General features: G+C 41.8%; 3 protein-coding genes across 6 annotated transcripts; all 3 read right to left on the bottom strand.

Annotated features, from left to right (window-relative positions):
* Positions 1–937: 937 nt before the first annotated feature.
* On the bottom strand, positions 938–7974 carry pde9ab (phosphodiesterase 9ab). Of its 2 annotated transcripts, none has more exons than XM_048235857.1 (21): positions 7924–7974; positions 7567–7625; positions 7034–7161; positions 6698–6768; positions 6113–6190; positions 5728–5771; positions 5508–5562; positions 5302–5372; positions 4887–4974; positions 4490–4571; positions 4325–4399; positions 4036–4122; positions 3724–3828; positions 3543–3625; positions 3174–3330; positions 2911–3024; positions 2697–2801; positions 2409–2537; positions 2219–2317; positions 2009–2086; positions 938–1421 (listed from the first exon to the last, which is right to left on the bottom strand). In XM_048235857.1, exons 3-20 carry the CDS (start codon positions 7100–7102, stop codon positions 2036–2038), a joined length of 1563 nt encoding a protein of 520 aa, XP_048091814.1. In that variant the 5' UTR covers positions 7103–7161; positions 7567–7625; positions 7924–7974; the 3' UTR covers positions 938–1421; positions 2009–2035. The 2 variants fall into 2 exon arrangements, with proteins under 2 accessions (XP_048091814.1, XP_048091821.1); XM_048235864.1 differs by having other exon boundaries at positions 2222–2317.
* A 952-nt stretch (positions 7975–8926) lies between these two features.
* On the bottom strand, positions 8927–20080 carry slc37a2 (solute carrier family 37 member 2). 3 transcript variants are annotated; one of them, XM_048237606.1, is made up of 18 exons: positions 19404–20080; positions 18688–18769; positions 18394–18484; positions 18157–18235; positions 17885–18020; positions 16684–16760; positions 16030–16196; positions 15725–15762; positions 15433–15585; positions 15077–15167; positions 14670–14732; positions 14311–14396; positions 13498–13546; positions 12882–12955; positions 12685–12763; positions 11800–11897; positions 11635–11699; positions 8927–9472 (listed from the first exon to the last, which is right to left on the bottom strand). In XM_048237606.1, exons 1-18 carry the CDS (start codon positions 19460–19462, stop codon positions 9457–9459), a joined length of 1503 nt encoding a protein of 500 aa, XP_048093563.1. In that variant the 5' UTR covers positions 19463–20080; the 3' UTR covers positions 8927–9456. The 3 variants fall into 3 exon arrangements, with proteins under 3 accessions (XP_048093563.1, XP_048093565.1, XP_048093566.1); XM_048237608.1 differs by having other exon boundaries at positions 15433–15582; positions 19404–20079; XM_048237609.1 differs by lacking the exon at positions 19404–20080 and adding an exon at positions 19253–19331.
* Positions 20081–21236: 1156 nt separating this feature from the next.
* On the bottom strand, positions 21237–27665 carry ccdc15 (coiled-coil domain containing 15). Its single transcript, XM_048268504.1, has 10 exons — positions 27167–27665; positions 26778–26927; positions 26321–26506; positions 26052–26168; positions 25706–25879; positions 25345–25464; positions 24995–25098; positions 23070–23264; positions 22527–22675; positions 21237–22016 (listed from the first exon to the last, which is right to left on the bottom strand). The coding sequence occupies exons 1-10, from the start codon at positions 27350–27352 to the stop codon at positions 21898–21900; spliced, it is 1500 nt and encodes a 499-aa protein (XP_048124461.1). The 5' UTR covers positions 27353–27665; the 3' UTR covers positions 21237–21897.
* Between the last annotated feature and the right edge of the window lie 181 nt (positions 27666–27846).

The following is a 27846-nucleotide window of genomic DNA, read 5'->3' as shown; positions in this document are numbered from 1 at the left end:
TATATTATACACACTGGGGAGAATCATTTACAAAACATTGGAAACAAATTAAAAGTCTGTTTACATAAATGACATAATAATAAACATAATGATATAAATGACAATCTTTTCTTTTCTTCCTTTCTTTTTTTTTTTTTTCTGATTGTCTACATTCTGTAAAGCGCCATGATACATGTGTAATGTTTTGGCGCTCTATAAGCACAATAAATTGAAATTGATATTCTTGAGAAGTAGATCTTAAATATCACAACACTGTCCCCCATGTAACCACTATGCAATTTGTAGCATGAAAGTTCTCATCTTCTGTATAGAGACATGCAATGAATTTCTAACACATTAAATCTAAAATATGTGCAGTGGTAATGACACTGGTGAAAACACGGAGACCAACGGAGAGCACACATCCCTCTTTTGAAAGAGAATCATTTGAGACATGTCCCTATTCCTCCATCTATGCACACAACACAACAGGGACAGAAATGAAGTGCCTCCATAGCAGCGCTGCTTTGTGACTTTAGTCCCCCCCTGCACCTTGGGCCATGAGATTAAAATCCACTGCCAATAGCAGGCCCTCTAAAGTGGAGGTGTCGCTCTCACCTGTGACCAAGAGGAACACTTCCAGCTTACACACACACACACACACTCACACACACTCACTCACACACACACACACACACAGCGGAACAGGTGCCTCTGACACTTGGTCTCAGGGACACGCTAAGCTGTGCTGACAGGAGAAGATGTGAGGAGTTGTGCTAAGGTGACGCTCTGATCTGAGTGTGTCCTCTATGAGATAATGCACAACCTTCATTTAATCGCTTATCAGCACTTGTATGGTTTCTGAAAGGAAATAGGGTTGCTATGCTTTCATAAGAAAGTAGGTGTCAAATGAAGCATAAATGAAAAGTCAGCTGCTATTTAATGAATTCTCCTAATACAGAATTACAAATGTGTTTATTTGTTGCCATACAGGCACGGATGCCATGGTGCTTAGTAGAAATCAAAATGGTGTATTTCATCTACACCATACTGTGATAACAACATTGTATATATCAAACATTTGACACTGTACAATGATCACAAGGATTTAAGTTTGGTATTACTGAGTATGTGTAGCTGTAGTTTTTCTTGGTAACAGTTTGTGAAAGTATAAATTACAAGTATGCAGCAAAAAAAAACAACTAAACAGAATCAAAAGTCACAGTCAAACATTCTAACATCTATACTGGAATGTATACATCTATACTCGACTCGAAGTCAAACTGCCACGTTGGATCCTGTAGACAACTGGAAGGCCTCTACTGAATAGAATAAGGTTTTGTGAACAATTCACATGTTTTGCAAGATCGGTCTCAGTGGCTATAGCTGACGTGGACAGGTCAGTTAAGACTGTAGTCTGGATCCTCAGTGAAGCACAGCCCCTACAGAGCAAGAAAATCCAAGCATTGGAGGTTAACGGGAGGTGCCACAGTGGCTGGCCAAAGGTAGAACCACGCAAAGTACAGGCCTAGCACGAGCTATGATAATGTTGTGGTTGTGGAGAGAGAGGAACCACAGGAATGTGACCAAAACGGTTCCAAACAAGAGCATGTGACTTGAAGAGAATCTTATCTAGCGTGCAAGGGTCAGGGGAGAGGAGGGACTCAAGGACAAAAGGTTGTGCAGTCAGATGCACGGCAGCAGGAAACAAGTAAATCAGAAGATGAAATAACTAAACAAGTTATGTTATGAAGATATAATAGGTTATAAAGACTAAAGAATAAATAACTTACTAGAAAAAGGAATCCACAGGAAATAAAGGGCATTACTCTCACATCTAATATCAGCACATTATATTCAAATAAACACATATTAGATCTAAAGATTAGTTGCATCAATTAAATATTCTGTAACATTCTTATGGGTCGAGAGGGCATCTATGTTTTACCTGATATTGCTGTGAAAATGCTTAGTTTGTACTGAGATTGTATATACTAATACATTCAGGACACATTTTCTCACTACTTACTTAAACACAGATAGAAGATAGTTGTTTTTATTTTTTCTTTCCTCCCAGGGGCATACTGTCGGACTTTTTCTTCTGTGCCTAGAGAAAAAAGAGAAAAGAGAAAAGAAAGAACCATTAGCAGAAAATGTAGCAACCTCCTCTATCACACATGCACATAAACAGAGCAACCTGTCACTGAAATCAGCTGAGAGTTTGGAAAAAATGTGTTGCCACCTCAGTCATGGCGTCGTCAATCGTTTTCAGTTCTTCATAGTGGTCACGGGAGTCCCGTAAAGGTTGCACCATAATTTCCTCAATCTGAGGGAAGAGCTGGGACAAAGAGAGGAAGCAGTAGTATGTGACCACAAAACACCCACTAGCACCGCAAATCCAGCACATCTGAGACAGCAGACCTCCATACCTTCATGACTGTCTCGAACATGGGTATCAAGACAAACTTGATGAAACCGATCTGCGCGGTGGGTTTGGTCACCTTGTCCCGGTCCATGAAGGGAGCAACTGGAAGCCCTTCAGATTTCTCTCTGTCACTCTGGTGAAGAAAACACACACGACTGAACATGCGATATCTGTGCTTCCTGCCCCCCAGCCCAATGAACCTACTCATCACAGCTGTAGCCTACATATAACACATTGGTAGAAATGTGGAGGTAACCCTAAGCCTTTGTAGGAACGATATACATGAAGTTACCTGCATAAAGTATTCTTCAAGCAAACAGTCCACCCATGGCTCAGCTACTTCAGTTGGCCTGACTTCATTTGAGATGTCACAGCACTTTATCAAAACCATCTTCAGCTGCAGAAGGAAACGCAAAAAGACCTATGTTGAGATTGTTGTAGGGAGTGGCTGTAAGAAATTGTAATTGGGCAACGTGTAGTGAACATACATCTATATGAATACATACACATTTGACATGCTCCTCATTGGTGAAATCAAAGTTATCCACTTTCTTTTTAAACGAATCAAGTATCTCCCCATGTCTCGCCATATCAGTGGCCAATATGAGAGTAATTATAGCCTGTAAAACAATGAATGAGCACAGCATTATTAGGTTAGAATAATGGCATAAAATATTGGAAAAATATCAGAAAATTGACACTATTGATCGCTTGGTAGATTTGTTTCTGTTAACAGTTGAGTAAGTTAATACTGTTTGTAGACACAGACCTGTCGTATCTGCTTGAAAGCCTCTGGCTCGGTGTTGGAAAATATGTTGCACTCGGGCAGTGAGAGGATCTGGAAAGCCACTGCACAGTGATGGTTCTCCAGAGGGGAGATGTCATTGTAGCGCACAGCCAGCTCAGTGTGTGCATTGATCTGATATCTGATTAAAGAAAGAATTCAGGTATGAACATCCTAACATTAAACTAAATACATGCATTTGAACTAATAATTATTCTTCAGCTAAGAACAAGGGCACTCGTTTAATTCTAACATGTCAAATATATACACAGACTATACAAATGAAGTCAAAAGACAGCCCCTGATGTTAGGGTATATATAATATATAGGCTATATATAGGGTTGGTGACATACGTGTTATTGTATCCTGGGTGGTCTAGATCATGGCAGACTGCTGCTGTCATGAGGATGCACATGTCTGTCATTGTGAGTGTTTCCTAAATAACAAATGGCACACAGTTTATAGAGATTTAACAGGCCAGTCAAATCATTATGTGTATATCAGGACTGCATAATAATGTTTACATTGGCTCACCAGAAGGTTAGTGAGATGAATCATTCCATACATCATCTGGCTAACGCAGAAACAGTGGCGGAAGTTATGGAAGGGGTTTTCACGATAATGCTCCTGAATACTCAGCTGTAAACAGAGAAGACATAAAAGTAAGATTGGGTTTAACAGCAAGCAATGGGCTGACAGAGTGCATGGAGACTGTTCTAACAGTCAGTGTATCCACAGAAACAGTCCAATTTTCAATGCTACGTTTGAATGATGGAAGTGTGACACAATTAATGCCATATGTGGAGTAAACAGTAAAGTTGATTTTTTTCATAATGAATATTTTACCAGCCATCTTTTCAGTGTGATTGGATTCATGTTAAACTCTTTCACCAGCCCCAGGTCATGGTACATGTACTCTAGACAGCTTAGCATCTACAAACAACAACAACAACAACAACAACAACAACATCATTAATGAACAGAACAGAACATTTACTGTCATTTTTGGAGTACATTTGCAGTCTCTTGCGGTCTCTGTGGGGTTCATATTTAAAGATTTCGCTAAAAGATAATGTGTCCCAACCCCGAACAATTCTTGCAAACACACAGAGACAATTCATGCTGAGTAAAAGACCTCATTATGCTCCCAGTGCCAGACGTCAAATGTGGGTTTCTTCAGAGCCTCAATAGTCTCTTGAGATAGCGTGTACTGTGAACAAAGGAAAGGAAATGACACCATGAGATCTTGTCTCTTAATTACAAATTTCACGTCCAAGTTCACTGTCACGCTTTCATTTACCTTTGGATAGCTCGGAACGTCACGCCTGGGAGACAGTTTTTTGGCGTCATCGGAGAAGTTGTATTTACAGGCACAATTCATTCTGAGAGAAGAGATGAGACATTACACTGTGTACGCACAAATACGCACACTAATGAAGTATATTCACACATTTCATTACACCATTTGCCAGTGTGGATTCAGGCTTAGATTGGATTAAACTTACCTGATACATATCTATATTAGCAAGGGCATATTGAAAGCTAAGATGCTGCAATTTTATTTCGCTTTGAATAAAAGAGTCTGAAAAATACCATAACTATAACTATATGTTGAGGGATAACCACTTTGCATTAAATCATGCCTGTCAATTAAGTGTGTGTAAATTGTGGATTTTGTTTGCCCATCAACATTTTACCTTCCCCCTCCCCTTGAAGTCATTTCATCTCGTAGCCTCCTGAGGTCATTCTTGCATTTCTCAATCTCAAGCACCTTTAGGCCTTCCACTGAAAGAAACAGGCAAGACATAGTGGGGCCTAATTGAAATGCTCGGCAAAGTGTCTAGAGTCTAACTAAAACTGGCTTAATAACTTTACAAATTGAATACAATGAGATTGTAAGCACAAACAGAGGTGGGTCAGCTCAAAGCTGTCTCACGCTACATGATGTTAGTTCAGGCAAGAGAACTTTGCTCATAGACTGACTTTGCTCTTTGCCTTTAAGCTAGGACCCGTATCTCTGCTTAAGAAACTAATTTTGCACCTTTGCACAGCTTAACTATTAGCTGCTATGGGTCTAGTTATCACAGGTGACACCTAGAGAGAGAAACTTACACTCAACTCTCTTCTCAAGCATGGCCAATCGGTTTGTGACTTCTGCTTTCAGTTCATTGATCCTGAAGGCCCTGACACATTCCCACACAAAAGAAGGAAGAAAAATAACATAACAATCAAAATATTTATCAGCAGTGATACAAGCATCTGTTGAATACATTCAGCATTTTGCATTAATGATTCCCTGGAAAACTTAGCTTTTTTACCTGCTGAATTGCTCTGCCACCTGAGCCAAGACGTTCTGGAACATATCTTCTTTCTCTGGAGAGAAGTACAAGACATTGGTCATGTTGAATAAACGGTGAATATGTTGAATGAAATGTAGAAATAAAAATACAATAGACATATAGGCTTAACAATCTATTGAACTAAAGAGCATATACAGTACAGTAACCAGAGTGAATAGAGTAAAGAGTCTAATCTTACCTCCGACTTGACTTGTGGCCTGTGGCACTACTTTATATAAACAACTGAGGAAGGAGAAGCATTCATAGTGTATTGTGAGCAGAGAACTCTATGATGTTGAATGTAGCTTTCATATGTGATGCGATCTGCGAAATCCCTTCACATGGTGCAATTTTGCCAACTTATGATTCTGATACCATCCTAGCAACATCCAAGATTTTGGCAGGATGGTATCCAGGAATTTGCTAGGGGACAGTGTCCAGAATGTTGCCAGGATGGTATCAGAATCTTAAGTTGGTGAAATTTCACCAGAGAGGGTTGAAATGGAGCAAAAATCAAGGATTGTTGAGTGCACCATGTTAAGGATCGCATTACATATGTGGAAAAAAAAGAAATAGCTGCTCACTTGGGAGAGTTGGTTGGCATGGTGGGATAGATAGAAACCATGGCCCCTTCTGGATCAACTAGTGATATGGCTGTGTTCCTACACGGATGTAAAAGAAGCTACCATTAGAATGTATTTACTAAAAACGAGGCAGTCTGTTATTGAAGTGATAAATACTATTATTTATAGAATAAGTCATGATGAAGAACCACATTGTTTGTGAGCCAACATTTGAGTGTGCTTATAGTAAATGATATGTAATGTTATATTGTAACTTTTCAGGAAGGATGAAAAATAGTTGCTATAATTCTGCAGTTGGTATTCCATTTTCAATCTATTTACTGTTTCATTGAGCATTAATGATTTATCACTAACTCTGTTGCATTATTTCCCATCGCAGCCTATGTCAGCACTTGCCCAGAACTGTTGATTGCTGGCTAAATATATTTTAGACATTAATTATTGTTTACAAATTATATTTACAACAATAATCAGTTATTTGAAGGTTTGAAACATATTCAAACCAAACAAGTTTGTGTATGTCTAATGTGAAGGATGTGCATCATTACTATTAGTCTGGTATTGTAATGAGGAGAGTGCAGTTACCTTGCAATGTTTGATGAAGTACAAAGAAGTTCTCTGATATCATAAGGGCTGCAATGTTGACTAAAAATCACCTAAAAGTACAGTGAACAGTAATATCACAAACTCACTACATCTACAGAAAAAACTGGTACAGAAATAAAATAAGACAAATGACAGTTCTTATTTCAGTCTGTTTTACTAAGATTCTTATGAAGTACTTTGAAGGGAAGTTCCAGGTTGTTAGTACGTTGTCTGCATACCATATGCAAGTGATTAACCATAATAAAAATAGTAGAGAATGTGTAATTCTTGAGTAAGTATGACTGAGCTGCTGGTCATTTATGCAGCTGGACTTGCCTTCTGCATTTTGCCATCTACGTCAAGGTAGAGAGCTCGTGGACGATATGATGAGGAAGCGGAGCCCATGGTGGTGTTCTGCAGTGACTGTGCTATACCAGCTTGCGTGTGTCAGGGCAGTCACAACTCTGTGAATACAAATAGTCAATAGTCATGAATAAAAAGTCATTTGAGAGGGCATTTATGTATAAGAGGTAGAAGCCAAGTCATAGACCAGTCACAGACAGAACATTAATCTCAATGATATTGAGTGTTTGTTTACAGTTTGAAATTTGTATAGTTCATCTTAAACAAAATGTAGGCTGTTAGTGAATAATTACACAGAAGGATCATTACCTCCATAAGTATGCATCTTTACTACAGGGAAAGCTTTGTATCTCAAATGAATCCACCTCCCAGTAAACTTGCATATAGGTCAACACAGATTAAAATTAACAATACACAAATGTTAATGATGCATAATTTCCTTCTTGCCATGCCTGCCATGGAATCAATGATAAACCTGTGCAAGAAATGATAATAAGAAAACTTACCACAGCAATGGCCGTGCATGCATCCTTATTACTGATGGGGATGGAGGTACAGCAGGCAACTAGGTAAAGGTGTGTTACACATCACTGCCAGACCCTTAAATATGAGCCCACTCCTTGAGGTTGCTAAGGAATCGTTTCTATAGTAAGGCAAGCTGTGGCTTGGGTTGGAGGTGAGGTCATTGATCCATCTCTGATATGTTCATTTTCATCTCGGTAAATCTCAAAGGGACAATTCAGATCTGCTAATTATTTAAGAAATACATGATAGTACATCAAAGTCCATTTGGCAATCAAGTAATCATGCTAATATTTAGTAATTTAAAACTTAAAATGCATGTTTTCCAAAAGAATATTCACCAGTTACAGTAGCCTGTATGTTGTGAGATGAGTAGCTTGTCAGCAGCACCTTAGCTTTGTCCACAGATGGGTCTGTCAGCTTCTGACCTATCACTGCATTCACTTCCTGGACCTCCTGTAAGACTTTTTATGCTAATAGCTAGCATGATGGCTTTACATCACTCAGGTCTACTCTGATGCAGCAGCTGGTAGATGTGTAAATTAAGTTTAATTTGTATTTCATATCACAGAGAGTGCATTCAGAGTCATTTGAAATTATGTTTGGGCCATAAAACACCAATTATGAACAATTTGTTAGTAGTCGGTGGAAATAAATAGTTCAGTTTGATTTATTCAGTTTTCTTAATCATGGAAAATAATGACTGGAGTGACGACAACCTTTTTCCATTACTGTCACACCCACCTAACATTAATTATCACATGGTGATCCATGCAATGTCCACATGCATGGGCACATAATGTATAGACATAAACACCGCTGGAAGTAGGCCTACAATTACTGAAAAAAAATGTTGATGGGTTTAATACTTATTTGGCCCGCTGTATTTTGACCACAAATACGATGTCATGAAGCACGACTTTAAATAATTTTATGGATTATGGAAGGTAGCCAGGTAACATGTTCAGCTATAAACCATAAGCACCAAAGTAATTATTAAAGCAAGCCAATTAAGCAATTATGATTTTCCAGTACCTTCCTTTGCCTCATAATCAATATGAATGTAAGTGCACCACTTAGCATTCACACTGAGCCTTTACATAAATAATTGCCATGAAAGCTAGATCTGGCTATCTAGCTCTGTTTAGCACTTAACAAAACATGTTGTCTCTTCGGTTTTAATGACTTGTCTAAATCATGGGGTTTTATTCAGTCATGTACAGTATTACATATAGCTAGGGGGTAGGGAGTAGCCCAAATAGTTAAGAGTGCTATCAATACAGGCGAAAAATTAATTAATTGATAGCATAACTTGAATTGAAAAGAGAAAAACAGACACCAGAGTTTAAGGAAACGCACAAAAAGGCAATTTTAATGACAAAAGTACAGCTGGATTTGAGTCAGGTAGAGAGAGGGAGGCAGTTCAAGATAGATAAATTAGTTTGTAAAAACACTCATTAATAAAAACATTAATAAAAAACCTTTTGTCCCCTTCTTTTTTTAAAGTCTTTCAGGATGTTGACGACTTCAAATCTTCTAAACCCCCCCTCACCTGATTGTACCAAATGAATTTGTTCCAACACCAATTTGAAGTATGAAAGTCTCGAACATATTGCTAACAAGGACCTGCAGATATGAAGCACCGTGGTCGCGTAAAATCCTCCAGTCCCCTGCCAGAGTCAAGCTCCACAGTTTTGCTCAAGGGCCAGGATGTGGGAATGAGTAAGTGAGAGTTGCAAGAGAGCTGTATGAGGTATTTGGTATTCACAAATGGCCTGCTGGTGTTTGTGCTTTAAAATGTGGTCCCGTTGTCTGTTCTGCTGGTGATAGGTAGTCCTGTGCTGAAGTGAAGGCCTCTGTTGTTGCTTAGTGCCTCAGATTTCTTTAAACCTGTAACACAGGAGACAGGAATGTGAATTATTATTCCCCTGTTGCATTTCCCGCGTTTACAGAGCGGATAGCCGTTTTTAACCCACAAACATTAACAACTTTCTTCCTCCTCTTTGAAAATAATAACCCAAACAAGTAGAGACAGCTGGACAAACAAATCAGAATTCCCAGCAGCATCCTTCTAATCTCCTTTGGTAGCTTACCAACACGCTCACGCTAACTTCCAACTCAGCAAGAAAATGTTCCACTTTTTAATTGTTTGTTCAAAGTAGTCAGCAATGCTTCCAGGCAGTGGCCGGGATCGTGCAAGTTGTGCAGCATAATTGCGAGTGTGGTGGGAGAAGATTGATAGTGGGTGGGGCTGGAGAGACAGGATACTGAGGATAACTCCATATATTTACTGTCTGCCTTAGTCCTTCTGGCCGGCCAGATGGCTATACATAATGATAAGCACTCGTACAGTATGTCCACAGTGGCCTGGATAGTGCTGAAGACATATTATTAATTGGGAGGTTAAGGTAGAGTTTTCTGTTGGTTTTGCATGTTTTTACAAGGTGCTTTGAGATAAATTGTGCCATTTGTCAGAAAGTTTTGAGGTTTCTCTCAAAATTTGAGAACTCATCCAATAACATGAAGAAAAAAGAAACCCATCATTAAGTCCCACCAACAACATTTCCACCAGCTGCCACCTGAATGGCACCACTCACTTGTACTTCACTGAATTAGCTTTTTATTAGGACTGTAACCAAGTCCATCAAGACCCACATTCAGTTCAAATAATAGCCATGCCTGCATCGGCCATTGTCTGAAAGGCACTCTTGTATGCTGTGTGCACAGGCCATTATTCCACTGGTTTAAAATGCACAGCAATGAGTGACATTGTGCATTAGGGCTAGTATGGCTCTGCATGGGTTTGTTTCTACGTGCTCATGCATGCCAAATGAACAGGGGTCATTGCCCTCCAGCAACAGTGACAGCTGACTTTTGAGGCATTTTTAGGAAACTGACAGCTTTATGATAAAACATCTATCTGTACACTTCTCCTTTGGTGCAGAGACGCCACTTGTGAGGATCTCTCAGAATTGTATGTTGATGGTCATAAATATAACTGGATGATAGAGGAATGAATTAACAGTGCTTGATCAAAAAGGCAGGCCATTTTAAACAATGGTAATATCAGGCATTGGCTAATTGGAGCCTATACAAGCCTAGTCCACGGGATAATGGGCCAATTACTAGTTACAACATAATGAACACACACTTATCATAATAGAGGAACAAGGCTATTTTGGGGCTAACAGGAGGACTCTCAATCATACCAGTACTGGCTCCTCATTGAGTGTGTCATTACCAGGCATCACCTATGCTGTTGCTTGAGATGTGACTATTAATGGGTTGGGGGCTCTACCCATCTAGTTCATGATCAAAATTAGACACACACTTCAGGACTTGTTTATCGGACCCTCACCTAGGTGAAGTAAATGGCACCCTGAAATGCATCCCCTGCAAATGTGTTTTGATATCTGAATAGCCTGATTAAAATAGTTACAGTAGGCTTGTGTAACATTAGATATTGGGGGTCTGCAGAATGGTATGTGCTAGTGGCTAAAGGGGTCGGTGCTAGTTGGCTGCCTCTTTTCAGGAGAACATAGAGAGGCTGGTCTCTATCCACAAGCCACTGCTACAGTAACTCCAAAAGACCTACTGTACAGAATGGCTCTTAGTTTATTGAATGAATGCATGCGAGTGATATGAACACTTTTCTTTCCCGCCAGTGAAGACTGCCTGATGACTATCTGATGTGTCTTTGTGACAGATGTTACATTGACTGTTCAAAGGCCCCTTGGCCCTCACAAAACTACTCAGTGAAATGGACTTTGCACTTAGGTTAGGCTGTCGTTAACACAGTGCTGCCTTGAAAAAGTATTGGATCACACTACATCCGTGCGTTCATCTCATGTGGACGCTCATGACTGCACTTTTCTGTGCAGTTCAACTGGGTCTATTCAGTCAGATTTTGGTCAACCACACACCTGCTAGACAGGAACCTCCCATGGGGTTTGGGCAGACGGCCCTACTGTTTCCACTACTCAACTCATGATGTCCACATCTGCTATGGCAGCTCTATTGAGGAGATAAGTGAAGGAGGTGGAAGTGCTTACCCTCTCATCCTTGTGTGATATCCACACCATCCCCTTATCTCCTTATAAACCAGGCGCGAGAGCAGCTGAAACACACACACAGCCAGAGTTACATGCATTTCAGCAATTTCAGACACAGACACACAAATACAGATGAAGAGAGAACATTTTCAAATGGTCCCTCACCAAACAGGCCAGTATGTCGGAGGTGATGAGCATGTAGAAAACGTTGTTCCAGCCCGTAGGTGAGATGACGCCGGCCAACAGAGGGCCGAGGGCAGCACCTGGTGGACATTCAGGAAACAAGGAGTGTCGAAGTGAAGACGTTGCGCAAGGGGAAAAGTCTTGGCACATTACAACCAGTGAACTAGGTGTGGTGCTCAAACACCATATTGTCACAATACAAGACACTGCATCAAATATAGTCACTGCTCCTGCCGAGCAATTAAGCATGAACAGGATTTGTGCAGAAAACTAGAAATGTATCTAACTATCTGTCAGTAAATGGACATCATAGTAATGGGTAGAACCAAGACACAGCTCAAGGCCAAGAAAGTCTAAATGGGCTTTAGGATGTGCAAGCATGAATGCTTGAAAAGAAGTTTTGTAAAACAAATAAAACAACAATACAAGAGATCACTATAACAAGCCTGTGTTCTCCATGCAATCCATGAAGTGAGTGAGTGAGTGAGAGAGTGAGAGAGAGAGAGATGGCCGTGGGTAGGATTTGAACCCGGGTCACTGTGGGCACTTGGACCTGAATGTGGAGCCACTTGTGCCAAAGCTCCGTCATTGATATAGATCTTTTTTTATCAATATATGAAAGCAAACTTTCCTGCTTCCTTTTCTTTTAAATACAATCTGAGGTGCGTCTAGACCAATTATGTCAACTGAACTGAGTAACCCTATGGTGGCTCAAATTGGAAACTGGGATTAACTGTGAAATTAGTAGACAAACGGACAAACATATTAATTGGTGTATTAAGAACCCTCTTGGGTTTCATGTCCCAAGCTCAAGATTGGAGCAGGAAACAGGAAACAGACCTGAGTGACCCATTCTGTCCCTCTTACCTATGGATCCCGTTCCGTCAATAATAGCCGTTACTGTTGATAAAGCTCTGGAGTTTCCTCTCAGACACTCGTGGGTTCCCTGCAGATGAGGGAGGGGAAAAAAGAGAGAGCCTTAATCTGAGTCTAGTTCAAACAGCCCAAACATTAGACATGAGCTGACCTATCAGGTCCTGCTCAGGCGTTCACATGGGACTTACCAGGTCAGCTGACACGGCCGTGGTAATCAGGGCGTAAGGGCCATTGACCAGCGCTCCACACACAAGCAACATGCCTGACCGAGAGAGAGGAAGAGCAGTCGCCATTAGACCAGAGCTTGAAGTGGAGAAAAGATCATTCACATGCATTGTATCCATATCAGCCAATGGATCAGCTGGTATCCAGACATCAAATAGGCCATTATATTCTTAATTTGTTCAGTGAATAAAAGATACTAAGAGATATTGGTGATGCAGGTGCAGGTCCGCTTAAGAGTCAAATGTAGAAGTGCTGGTACTGTGTAGCAGCCCACTTGGAGCACATTAGACACCAGTCAGTAAGCACATGGGTCAAGCATGCGGTGGGGTCAATAACAACACGTCATTACAAACACTAATACCTATACACATCACTTAGGGATGTCACTCAGGGAATGCATGACCAATCAATAGCAACATTATTGTTATGTTGCTGTTACATAGCAAAACTATTGCTATGTAACCGCAACATAACCCTTGACTGTTACAAATGGGTCGGTGGAGCATAGTTGATTTGACTGATAAACAGTTGATGGACTAACATATTTTTAATACCAATACAAAAAAAGAGAGAATTTACCGATTGTGGTTGGCACACCGTTCTGGCCGACGTGGTTGTACAGAAAGAGCTGGAGGGGGGAGAACAGAAGGTGTTAGAGATCTCTAGGCCTGACACAAGCCCACACATCCTCCTCTCAGTTGTGTGCACAGAGCAGCTGGTAAACTGAGGCGTGCGTTCAGACCGGTGTGCCACTCTGCAGCTGGGCTCTAATCCCAAGGCAAACTTGAAGCGGAGGTGAAGAATGACTGGCGCGCTCCTGCGGGGCCTTGACACCTGCCCTTGAAACTGGGCTGCTGCTGCTGCTGACACAAGACATGTGGCCAACGTCTTCTTCTTCTTCTCTCTCATTCATGCCATTCAGCTAGTCAGTAGTACATCCCTCACGTTCACCACAGACCATAAAAGAGTTTGCTTTCCATGTGTCAAACATTTTGCAGTAAAAGTATAAAAGGCTTTCTGATGCTAGACCATAATGATCCATGATATCACATTACTACTAACAGTTTTTGCCAACTGGACTTTGTTTTATATCAATATGAACATGTGACTGATACGTGTTCAGTGTTCTAACAGCAGAACAGCTCAGCAGAACATGCTTCACTTCCTTCTCACACTCTTTTATGCAATAAAATACTTCCCAATCCTAACAATGCATGAAGCAGGGACATTGACACATGCAAAACCAGCACAGCACTGCAATCTGACGTGTGGGCAAAGGAAATGAAAGGAAATGTATTGATTTAGTGAATGACATCATTATTAGTAGAATATCCCAAACGGTCTAAATGCATGCTATTAACCTGTTGGACTTGGTCAAGTGAGCACACTCACCATTGGGGCAGCAAAGATCAGCATCACCCAGCAGGTGGAGGCTCTTCCTCCAGTGTAATCTGACACCAAGCCAGCCATGATCCCCCCTTAACACACACAGGACACAACACATCCAGAGAAGGTGGCACATTCCACCTGAAATACTGCCTCTATAAGGGACATTCCTAATATGCATATTTCAATACAGGTAAAGATCAAGGTTTAATAAAGATAAAGATCATTCAACAAGTGGCTGTTGCCATAATCAGTGACTGTGTCTGGCTACATCCCAAGTTGAAAACTAGCGCGCGCGCGCACACACACACACACACGGCATGCCATTAACTCAATTTAGGTCAAAGGTGAAGTGACAAACTTACCTACAATTCCTCCAACATCAAATAATGTTGACATGTCTCCTGCTGCTCTGGGGTCAAACTGAGCTACAAGGACAAATGTTTTAAATGTTTAAATCTGAGGCACTCATTAAGGGATTATATGTAACATCTAACATTCTGTAAAGCGCCATGAGACATGTGTAATGTTTTGGTGAAATAATAATAATAATAATGAGCATGAGCAAGGAAAAGCCTTTGGACTGTTGCTTCTACATTGTAACAGGTGATCACATGACTAGTAGGTCATGCTACAAGGACAGTAAATGCTTGTGTTACTTTATTGTTGCCATCACTGTTATTGACACGACTATGCTCTGTGCCATCTGAGTTCAAGTAGAAGTGGGGCATCTAAGGACATGAAGGGAGAAGATGGAGTGAGAAGCTCTTACCGACATTTGCGATATACAGAGGTAGCCAATACAGGAAGGTGTAGCTGACCAGCTTGGCAAACAGAAGACACAGGGAGAATTCAACGACACCCTGAGGTGAGATAAGACACAGGCTCATTTAGTTGCATACTACACACACACACACACACAACTAAATGGACTTCATTTCACATGCCTGGATGACCGGTTACATCTAGGGTTAATGGAATAACACTGCGTAAATAGGATCTTCCCCTAGAGTATTCAGCCCTCTCTGAGTACTGTACAGTAACGCAAGGACAGTGTACAGACACAACAAACGCTGTTTGTTGCACATGCGCTTGGTCAGCTGACAGCAACACGTTGGGCAAACTCACAGGAATTCTCAGGGCCCTGCAGAAGCTGATGGCCTCGGCGTGGTCATCGGAACGCTCCACCACACTGGGCGGCGTGCCGGGCGGAGGACTGCTGAAGATCTCCTCGTTGCTGGACGAGTTGCACAGCAGAGGCTCCTGCTCTGCACTCTCCTGCTTTGAGCACGCACGCACGCGCACACACACACACACACACACACACACAGAAAGAAACACAGGTCTAAATGTTCAGTTGAAAAGGCATTCCAAAGAGATCATGTGTAGCCTGAGAGATTCTGGGGCTTATCATACTCACATGATGCTGTGGGAGTGTACAGTTGACATCCTCAGGGTCTGTGTAAATAATAATAATAATAAAAAAAACACACATGTGTGTGGTTATTGGGCAGTTCAACTTTCTTCATATTATGTCAAATAAGGTGGAGATATGTCTGCTAGGGTTTAAACTACATTGAAGAAAAGGGCCTTGTGTATGATGGGTGTTTGTACCAATGGCACAATGGCTGTGGAAAAGGGAGGGTCTGATCACTTTATCAAGCTCAGTCCACAAGCATTCAGAGATGCTTCATCAACTCAATGCATGACCAGCTGCCCACTTACGTTCAACCAGGAAGAAGAAGCATAGCACTCCTGTGGCGCCAATAATGATACCAGGTACAATGAAGGACAAGCCCCAGGCAGACGACACAAACACACCAGCAATCAGCGACCCCAAGATGTTCCCCACAGATGTGTGGGAGTTCCATACGCCCATGATGAACCCACGCCTGGAACGTCAAAAACCAGGCACTGAGAAAGCCATCCATATTTCTATTCATTTATCTCACAGACAGCATCATCCACAGTAGCTCCTAGTACAGGAAACCATGCAGCTGCAAGCCTGAATCGTGATGACTGGCCCATGTGACCTTTGTGGTAGAACTAGTTTACTCATCTACACTAGTGGATTGATTGAAGCAACAATAGCAACAGTTTGTGTAAAGACCCTCATTTGAACAGTGTTCAATCGTTTGCTCCATTACATGGTCACAATTGCCCTTGTTTTAGCAGAATTGTTGTCACAAGGTGCAATCACTGACACTTTGTATAATAACTCACAGTTGTGGTTTTGGAAAATACAGGTTCTGATACTGCAAGATCAGCAGGACTTATGTCAGGTGACAGAGGGTTTGAGAGAGAGAGAGAGAGAGAGAGAGAGAGAGAGAGAGAGAGAGAGATAGAGAAAGCAAGCGAGCGAAATATAGATACACTCACTTCCCCTTTCCGAACCAGTTTCCAACGCAAGCTACCACTGCAGGCCAGCCTGTCGTCTGCACCAGTCCATTCATAGCCTATGGGAGAGGAGATAGAGAGAGACAGTCACAACAAGTGGGGCCTGGCCTCACATGGCCTTGAAAACCACCTCTGTCCATCTGACCTTGCTCACAGTCATGCGATACGCGTTCCTTGTGACAAATATTTCATCTTTCTATCAAACATGATCACAAGAACTGTGTGGTCATGGTCATGGAGAGAACATGACTGTATTTTAAAGAGTAGACTAAACAGGAGTCATGGAGTCAGCAACGGTGAAAAACACAACCTAAAAATCACCCATATATTTTTTAACCAGCAGCAAAAGTTAGTTATCTTGTGGGACAACATTCAGCCGCTAATGTGATTGGGCCAGCCAAAATCCAGAAGTGGCTAATTAAATATGGTCAGGCCTATTTACATCTCCAATCCCCAGATGTAAATAGCAGTAGGCCACTTCACCAGTAAGAAGATTACTTGCAGCATGGTCCCTATTAGAAGACCCGATAGGAACAGACCTGTCAGGAAAAGGGCTGATGGAGCTCTAGCAACAGTTACTATGCCTACTAAAATGGGCAGCCGTGGCCTACTGGTTAGCGCTTCGGACTTGTAACCGGAGGGTTGCTGGTTCGAACCCCGACCAGTAGGAACAGCTGAAGTGCCCTTGAGCAAGGCACCTTACCCCTCACTGCTCCCTGAGTGCCGCTGTTGCAGCAGGCAGCTCACTAAGTGTGTTTCACTAATTCACAGATTGGGATAAATGCAGAGACCAAATTTCCCTCACGGGATCAAAAGAGTATATATACTTATACTTAAAAGCCTGTCAGACCAAAAACAAAAAGCTACTACTAATTAGCTTGTCAACTAGATTTTTAAACCATATAAAATAATGACGATTGAGTAACTCTGGTCTGATTCTTTAGTAGGAAGGTGGAGTTTCTTTTGTTCACATAGCCACCGCTGGTGGTTCATTTGCACAGGATGTGGTGGCAAGTGAAGTATGAGAAGCATAAAAGCTTTCCGTTCTGGCTTACCTTGTGCGATCATGATTTCTTCCTGTCACTGAGTTTAAAAGCTTCCTACTCAGCATTACAATAAAAAAAAATCCCTTGGACAAAACTGGCATTTCAAATGCATTCCAAAGGCGAGGAGCACAGCTGACCTGGACAAAGGCGTAGTACCAGATAGAGTGGATGTTCCAGTAGTAGCCCAAGCCGAAGAGTGACGTGAAGATTCCACTGAGGACCATCCCTGTGCTGAGGTAGTATCGCAGGGGCAAGCGCTCTCCAAAGATGCCACTGTTGGGATAAAGCACATCTCAACAACAACACCACCTTACATTTATATACCTCACTAACCACCACCAATGTTTAGCTCCCACCTGGCCTCAAGGGCACTAATGTCAAGTGTCGTCTGACTGTAGAACCACCATACCTGAAAAACATGCCAATGGCATAGGCAACAAGGAAGGAGTTGTCAACTGCTCCAAAAAGTGTTTGATAATTGTCCTGGTCTGGAGAAGAAAAAAAAATCATAACGCACAGAGGATCATGACCTGATGCTCAGTCATAAGCATTTGCAGTGTGTAAACTAGCCGCTGGGAGAAGAAGAAAGGATTTTATGTAGGCCTATTGTAGAAAGTGTTTCTGTTGGGATGACTCGAAAACTCACCAAATGGAGCCCAGTCACACCAGGTGTCATTGTTGGTGACATTCAAGTCAGCAGGCCGAATGACATTGGAACAGTTTCTGTGCAGTTGACTCTAACAACATACAAGACAAAATGATCAATCTTCCAAAAGTGCTTGTCTGACAAAATTGCAATAGCCACACATGTGCAGGTTTGTCATGACATGCTCACAAGACTCCATCACTTTTGTTTACCAGCTGGTAAAGTAACATAGTGGCATGGCCACTATCAATAGCACGGACATTTCTAAAGGGGACAGTGTGCCACATCTCTTACCTTGACCACACTGATAGGTTTCCGTGACAGATGATAACTGGTGTAGAACAGGAATGTCAGGAAGAGAATGAAGCCTCTGTACCTAAATAAAATAAAAACGCATGCGAAGGAGATTAAAATAAATTTACTCCAATAATTATTTGAGAGGTGCATAAGGCAGTAAGGTAATTCTGAGGCAAGGTAGCCAATGTAGACCTGAGGCTTGGACATTATGAAAAGCACATGGACTGCATGAGAAGCAGTTACAGGGACATAATGCAGGCTCTGTAGGCTACTACCTATTTACATTTCCAAATTAAGGCTAGTGCGGCTACGGGAGGCCCATGGCAAGAACATACATTTGCAAACAGAGCTGAAATTCATCAGCAGACTGATTGCACTAGTGCTGAACTGAGCAACTGTCATAAGCAATGTAAAAGAAACTTCATTGACTTTGAGACTTCATTGCTTCTCCAACACAGGAATACGCCAATATGGCTAAAGGGCTATTCCACTGTCATACGCAACTCTTGTTTTGGGAACAAAGAACACAACTCGCAACAATCTCAGCCGGCAAATCACTCGCAAAAGCATTTACGTTACTGCCATGACATTCACGTTAGTTAAAGCGAAACACATTCCCCTCTCCCGTTTACAATGGAAATCAGCCCTTGGGCTATTCAGCTATTGATAGTGATCAGCTGTATCGTCTGATCAGATAGTTAGACTATACTTACCAGCTGTCTCTTGAGAAGGAGGTAATGACTCTAATGCCTGGAGCCAACGAAGACCTCATCTTCAGGGGAATTCGCTAGCCTCTATGTCTGAATTAAACTAACTTAAAACTGCCTTTTTTAACGTTATAAACTCATAGTTGCAATAATATATAGGCTACCGATAAAAGTAAAGACAGCTCCTAAAATGTTCACTCCGCCATGTCTGAAAATAGCCCATCCAGCTAAAATCGATACGATAGCAGACTCAAAACTAAAATTTAGGCTACTGTAGAGCGGATTACAAGCTTTTTTCCAAAAATAAGACTGTTCAACAAGCAAAGCGCCTGTCTAAAATATTGGTTTAAAAAAGAACAAAACTCCAAAATCGTTTAAAAAGATGTTTAAGTTTAAAGCTGCTCCATTTGCTTATGTTTTAATATCCTAGAGCAAGCATCTTCTTCCGAGTACACTGAATTTCCAAGAATATCCATGTTCACACGCAGTGGTCGATTGACAGATTTTAAAGCCGGCTCCTATTAATATTAACAGTCTGAACTCATCATGTGACTCTTAAGTGTTCCTTCATTCATGGAATATAACAATAAAAAAGTAGCCATTCCTGTTTTCGAAATCCAGATCCTGCACCACGCATAGAGCAATCTGGCGACTTGAGCATGTGATCCCAGCGTGACGTCACACTGTAAAGGAACAGGGAGCTTAACCCGTTCGGGACTGGACTGATGACGGAAACTCCATGGTCTTCTTGAAACTCCACGGTAAATGCTATTGACAGAATAAAGTCCTGGGTAAGACATGCTGCTTAATTCAGTGTTTTAGAGGGCTTGACAGTAGTAAAATTAGATTAGATTAGATTAGATTCAACGTTATTGTCATGTGCAGAGTACAAGTACAAAGACAATGTAAGTGTTGGTGAGTCTAATTTCTGCTAATATAAAATTGTCAAATGGCATGACAAAATTCACATTTGGACTCATTAACTCACTCTTAATTTATCAGTAGCACTGTTATGGAACTTGCATTAAAAATTTCTATATGCATGTACTTGTGATATAACCTATTCAAATCTTTACCATTGAAGATTGTGACAAATTGAACTGATTGAGATGTAACTGACTAAATAACTTATTTAAAGTTGCTTTAAAGTCAGTCCTGAATTGAACTCCGTTGCCTCACCAGTTGCAGAAACGACTTTGTGGTTAAGAAGACTGGTTATTCATGTCATGTCAGAAAAAAAGCAGGCAGGCAGTGGAGACTGCATAGTTGAGAACTATACTAGAATCTGACACACATATGTTACCCACTTCAGAATCAGAGAGACTGGACTACTTGGTATGTATAGCTTTGTAAATAAACCTTTGTCTTTATTACAGCAATTTGAATAACTGTTATAGGTTATCAGAATCATGAAATGGGTTAAAAAAAAGTCTAATTCATCCTCACACCTCTTTGAGTAATCACTGTTTACACATTCATCAATTGAAAATAGACTTTGAGTTATGGAAAGGAGGCAGTCATCATGGTCTGGGTTAAAAGGCAACTTCCTCATTCTCCCAGACACTCAATATCTCCTGAAGATTTCTAGGCCAACAGACTTTTCCCTGAAGGAACTATTGACACTGACAGGGCATACTAAGGGCTCAGAATTACAATGCAGGTGCATTGATCTAGAGAAGTCGAGCAAAGGTTATCAGTCGGTGCCTGACAGAATGACATTCCTGACATACAAGATTTATTCTGGCATATTCAGTGGATATGAATTGTACTAGCTATGCAGAGTCCAAGAGCTTTTGTGTACATGTGTGTATGTCAACAAACTCCTGAAGACACCAAACATACAGGTAGAGGGAAACATTTATTTCACAATAATGACACACATAAAATGACACTTGACAAACAGGAAACATGACAAAAGTACTCCTTAAAGGAAGACCTTGTGCATCTGAGTAGCACAGGAGTGACCCCTGAATGTAGCAATGGCTTTGTGTCATCAACATGTAAACAATCTACCCTTCATCACAGCACAACTAAAAATGATTGGTTTGTCAGGTTACATACGTACTGTAACCCTCAGTGCCACACATCAGCTTCTGCTGATAAGATTTGAGTATGTTTACATCAGACAGTGTGCCAAGTACAGGTTTGTCACGTTTGCTGGGCTTGAATGTGACCTCACAGTACAACAAACTCATTGAGAGGAACAATTTGGAATATATTCATACAGGTAATCAAATCTGTATGCCCTGATGCAGCAAAAGCATTTCACACCTAACCTTCACATACTTACAGAAAAGGTGCTCTCATACATCATACACATACAATCCAAAATCAAATGTGTGTGTTCAAGAAGTCTCTTTTCTTACAAAGAAAACAAATCCAGTGTCTTCCTCATAGTGTTTCACTTCACTTCACTTCACAACCCATCTGAAATGGCCTGGCTTCATGTATGAATGACCTGGCTTCAACTGGTTTATTCATGAACAGAGGTCAAATCCCATCACTTCTTCGGGGACTGGGCGTACCTGGTGGCCACCTGGCGGGTGGAAGCGTGGTGGCTGGCGTTGCCCTCCCTCTGGTCACAGCTCAGCAGCACGGACTGCAGGGCCTGAGCATAGGCTAGAGTGGGTCAAAGGACAACTAGTTAGGCTGGAGAATAGCATGGAGCATTCACAAACATACACACAGTGCATGTGCTGGACTTCGCTCTGCAGTAGATGACCATGGCCATGGAGCGAGGGAGTAGTATACTGGTATATGAATGCAAATGTCAATGTGCAAATGAACCATCTTATCTGCACTCGGAGGAGGCGCAACTCAAACTCTTCACAAATGAGTCATGTTGGACAGGTCGTTATGACAACAACAGTACACTCATCAAAATGTCAGTAACTAATGGTTAAGTCTTTATGATATAATTATACATTCTATTATATGAATACCCAAACACAGAGTACAGTATTAAAAGCTCATAGAAATATTTTCTGAAACACTAAAATTAACTAGCCAATATTCTATGAATCATACTGTTTGTCAGACATTTTAAATTTAGATCAGCATCTTTTATTTCTTTTTTTCTGTGACATATTCGACAGGTTTCCTTGACCCTCTGTGTTCTGGAAACGCTACCTTTAGGGTTTTTGTAGAAAACACAGTTGTTAGCGCAGTTGTCTGGGTGGGAGTCCCAGAAGCTGTCTCCGCAGCAGCACAGGGCAGGCAGGTCCACTTTCTCCTGCGTTATCCTCTCCCTCATCTGCGCCCTCAGGGCCTCAATGTACCTGCCACATGGATACAATACATATTACATACATAACCTGAGTGTCATGCAGGACTTAAAGCAATTAACATTTATGTGCCTGGAGCTATCAGACATTTATGAAGACGTTATATATACTGTAGTCTACTTAGCATATTTTGAAATCTAAAGCATACCGGCTCATGCCTGAATTCAGGCGCAGTGCCTGAACACTTTATGCCATGGTCATGGCGTTGGCTAGTGCATTTATCAGCATTGATTTTACACATGCATCTTTGTAAGTATACAGTTTATGTACCCATACAATGTTAGGCATTGGCATTAACATGTTAATTTGAATTCCTTCGCAGCTTTTACTGGTTTCTAGTAAGTGCTGAGAGAAATCTGAGAGAGTGAAGAGGGAAGATTGGTTTCACCTTGTGGCCTCTCTGCTTTTCTGTGCTTTTTCTTTGCTCTTCACAGTCTTGGCCCTCTCCTCTTCCTCCAGTCTGAGACGCTCCAGAATCAGGTGTTCTCTTTCAGCAAGTGCATCCCTTTCCTCCTCTTGCTGCTTGAGTCTCTCCAGCTTCTGTTCTTCCTCTTGTCTTTGTCGCTCTTTATCAGCTTTTATTCTGCCAACAGCAGGTTATTAAGGAGAGAGAACACAGAATAAGAACATTCTGGGTATTGGGCAATAATCACTAAAGCAAGTAGATGAATCGCCAATGGCCGAGTGCAATAACAGAAGCCTAAACTATAAAATGTGAGGTACAGTATTTAGCAGACGCTTTTATCCAAAGCACACAGACTCGCAACGGCAGGAATCAAACCCGGGTGGACCGATTGTCAGTTGGCTGCTCAATCACGCTCACCCCCAGGGATGGGCAAAACTACCAGAATGTATTTTAAAATAAACACCCAGCCACGGTCCTGTGACTGTCCTGTTAATAGTCTTCCGTGACACCCAGCCACTGTCCCAAGACACCGAGCCACTGTCCTGTGATGTCTTGTCCTGTTAGTAGTGTCCTGTGACACCGAGCCACTGTCCTGTGATGTCTTGTCCTGTTAGTAGTGTCCTGTGACACCCAGCCACTGTCCCAAGACACCGAGCCACTGTCCTGTGATGTCTTGTCCTGTTAGTAGTGTCCTGTGACACCGAGCCACTGTCCTGTGATGTCTTGTCCTGTTAGTAGTGTCCTGTGACACCCAGCCACTCTCCTGTGACTGTCTTGTCCTGTTAGTAGCGTGTTGTGACAGTCAGCCACTGTCTTGTGACTGTCCTGTCCTGTATAAAACATTTAGAATTTTAGCGAGGCACAGCACAACTCATGCGAGAGAGCACTAGGAAAGGTGTTTTAAAACAAAGACATTACAGCGAGTGCATGCCACAATTTTCCGCAATACAGTGCTGCAAGATACAGCTCAGCTTCCGCAATACAGTACTGCAAGTGGCACAGGACAGCGACAAGAGTACAGTACAGTTTCTGCTCTAACCACCTCTGCATAGTAGCTGGGTGTCACAGGACACTACTAACAGGACAGGACAGTAGCTAAGTGTCACAGGAGACTACTAACAGGACAGGACAGTGACTGGGTGTCACGGGACAATACTAACAGGACAGGACAGTGGCTGGCTGTCTAGGGACATTACTAACAGGACAGATTTGGCTGCTACTGCCTGTCCACTTCATGCCAGTGGTTCTGTGCAGAAACACATTGAAAAGCCAGTTGATAGTCATAATTTAATTTTAAAAAGGGGAAGTACTGTAGAGGCTACATGTGTGCTATAACGTAGCAGAAATAGTGTGACCACCAACCAGACTTTGAAAAGGAGGACAAGTTGTGCCTATAAATTGAGGACAAATTGGCCAAAATGAGGACACCCCCAATGTCTGCTTATAGGCCTATTCCGATTGTGTAACCGTAACTAGCTGGTACATAGGTGTGCAGTATGTCCATTGTGTAAACACATAGCTGTGCAGTATGTCCATTGTGTAAACACATAGCTGTGCAGTATCCATTGTGTACAGTAAACACATAGCTGTGCAGTATGTCCATTGTGTAAACACATAGCTGTGCAGTATCCATTGTGTACAGTAAACACATAGCTGTGCAGTATGTCCATTGTGTAAACACATAGCTGTGCAGTATGTCCATTGTGTAAACTTCTTTCCTGACGCCTTTTAGGAGTTGTGCTAGTAAGAGAGCTAGCAGCCTGCAGCCAGCCAATAAAATACAAATGACAAAACAGTATTTTGTTTTCGAAATACATGTACATCAGAACCACTGCCCATCCCTACCCACCACTACTAATTAGTTGGGTAGGTATGGGTAGTGTTGTCGTTTAGTGGGATTGGGTCACCTTGCTATTCTTCTTAAATGTTTCCGGTGGCGCTGGTGCTCCTTTACTTGTTCCCTCTCGATGTCCATGAAGAGGCGGCGATACGTTAGGAACTGGGACTGCCTCTACAAATGACAACGTGGATGTTGGAAATGCTGGAATTCAACAGGGCTCCCAATCAAGAGGTTCTGACAGAATTGAAGTGAAATAACCTGTCCTAAACTAGGGGAATCATAAGTGTCTAAAGTTGTTGCTTTTACATTTAGTAAATTCTGTATTCGCTTGAAATGCATTATAAGTTCAATATGCAAAGATGAGAACTGATCAGACAGAAGACAGCTTTTTCAGGCGGGTGTGGCTGAAGTGCCAACCTGTTTTTTAAGTTCCTCCTGGTCTTGGTAAGGCCACAGCACTTTTGAAGCTCGGTAGTCTGTGCTAAAGCCAGGGTGTGGACCAGTCGGGTATGCTCCTCTCAGCAATCTCTCACACGCCTGGGACAATGACAGGAGAAGAAGAAGAAGAGATATGAAGCTAATTAAGATGAAGTAGGAGGTAACATTATGAATCCCTGATCAATGTTCAATCAGGTTAGGCCAATGATTTCAAAATTAACATTTGGGAAAGAATTCCCAATTGAAAGAATTCAGACTCTCTTCACAACGTGAGTGAGTCTGGTGATACCAGATCAACTCCAGCTTGTATTGGCTATAGAAAACACTGAAGCGTCCTAACCTCTGTATTCTGGAAACTGACGCTCTTGACTTTATTTTCCTTGGATGAGGAACGATTCTGCAAACAAAGTGGGTGATCATGTTGTCCCATCAGTGAGATCTCCTCGTCCTCCTCTGAATTAGTATTGTTTTCTTCATCCTCCTCCTCTGCTCTTGAGTTATGTGGTCTCTGCTTCTGTATCAGTTATGAAAAAATGGCATTCAGAAAGATACCATTAGGAAGGGAGAAGCCAGACGAACCTGTAAGCAAATTTGAATTTGCGGTCTGGTGTCAACCAGGCTAAGTTACCAAACAACTCACAAATAGCACATAAATGCCTACAGTGAACAACACCTAACAGACCCACATCTCTTGTAGGAGACACTTTCCATAGCCCCCCAGGTAGTTCAGACACCTCATCACCCTCTTTGACCGTCTGACAAGCAGCTAGTCTGTGCCGGACCAGCTTCACCACTTTGCTGACCTACAAAACAATGACACAGTAGAAAAGTAAAGTAAGACAAAATCACCACCTGATTAATTAACAAAATAATCTCAATCAATATGTATGCACACACACACACACTCTCACACACACACACACACACACACACATAGACACAGGCTGAGTCTTACTTGCGGACTTTGCTGGTTGGTGTGGGCATCACTGCTTGCATCCACTTCCTGTGCCCTTACCCAGCGGGCTCTGGGAGAGCAGATGGCCAACTCTCCAGGCTGGCAGGGAAGCTGTGGGCCTCTCCTGGGGCTGAGACGCTGGGCAGCGGCGCTACTTTGCTGCAGCACTCTCCCATCCTGCTCAACCTGAAAGCCCAAGGTCAGATCAGTCACCCCTACATGCATCACTACTACAGTGTATGCGACTGAAATGTTAGTGGTCTAGTGTCACTTTCCAGTTACTGGTGATAATGATGAAAAGGATATTAGCAGCTCCACAGAGAATGAGATCACAGTCATCTCTTCATCAGCATTACACCACAGGATGACGAAAGGGATTTATTTGGCCGACATTTTTGAGCACTCTTGAGAGATGATAAATGTTCTAATTTTTGTTAAAGATAGCGTTCTCCCTCACCGTTTCATATGACCTCTGCAGCTGTTGTTTCTGACGGATTTGAGATTGTTGGGACACACGTCGGCGCACAGCATCTTGAAATTTGAGCAAATCAAGTTCCTTCTTCCGGAGAATCTCAGTCTGTAACTCCTCTGTGTGTACAGCAAGGTCCTGGAAATACAAATGTTAATTGCAATCGCACATAGGGTTTTTTGGCGCGTATGTTATATCATCTGAAACTATAAAAACAACCAACAATGAGCCCAAACCAACTCAAGCATTTCATCTCGATGTCATCTCCTTGAAATTTGGAACAGCTGTCATTTGAAACGTATTGCCCACTATAAAAACATAGTCGATTGGCTACAACAAAACATTCAGCAAAGTCAGGTAAGAATTTCAGTGCTTACGTTTGGATGTTCCTGCCATTCGTGCACACTTTCCACCCATGCTCCTACTGACATTGTTGATGGATTCCTCTCAGCAAGGATTCTGAAGTCGATGTGCTTCCTCTGGACCCCATGACTTGCTTGTTTGGTATCTTTAGAAGTATGGCGTTTATTTGATATCCCTTTTTTCTTGGCTGATAGACTCATTTTTATTCTGTCGAACTCTGCTCGTCAAGTAGGCTACACTAATTCTAGCTGTCAACCTTCGTAAGTTTTAGCCTACTGCTAATTTAGCAAGCTCATTTTGGGTTTACACAGAGACATCGAATGGCTCCTAAGAGACTAGAAAAGTGTTCCCAATTGAATGATAATAGACTAAAGTTACTAGCTTGGAAAATAAAACGGCAGTTAAGAAGCAAGCTAACTATCACGCTTGGAAATGCCGGTTGAACAATCAGTTGTTGATAGCGACCATGGGGGACGACACCCAAACATTAAAACCATTTCAACTCCACCCGCCAGACGCTCATTGGCTGACTAGCGAAAACAAACCATACCCACAGTGCATTCATTAAATTGTGCCGTCAAAAAAGCTAACACACCAAACTATGGTTCCTCGTCACCTCCTACCAATTTAATTCTGCTGTTCCCACCTTAGGTCCTTCAAATGGTATAATTATGAATGTGAAAAACCTGTGTAG

This window comes from Alosa alosa, chromosome 2 (genome assembly GCF_017589495.1).
Source record: "Alosa alosa isolate M-15738 ecotype Scorff River chromosome 2, AALO_Geno_1.1, whole genome shotgun sequence".
NCBI lineage: Eukaryota > Metazoa > Chordata > Actinopteri > Clupeiformes > Clupeidae > Alosa > Alosa alosa.
The sequence above is the reverse complement of the archived record's forward strand: the minus strand, read 5'-3'. Positions and strand labels throughout refer to the sequence as shown.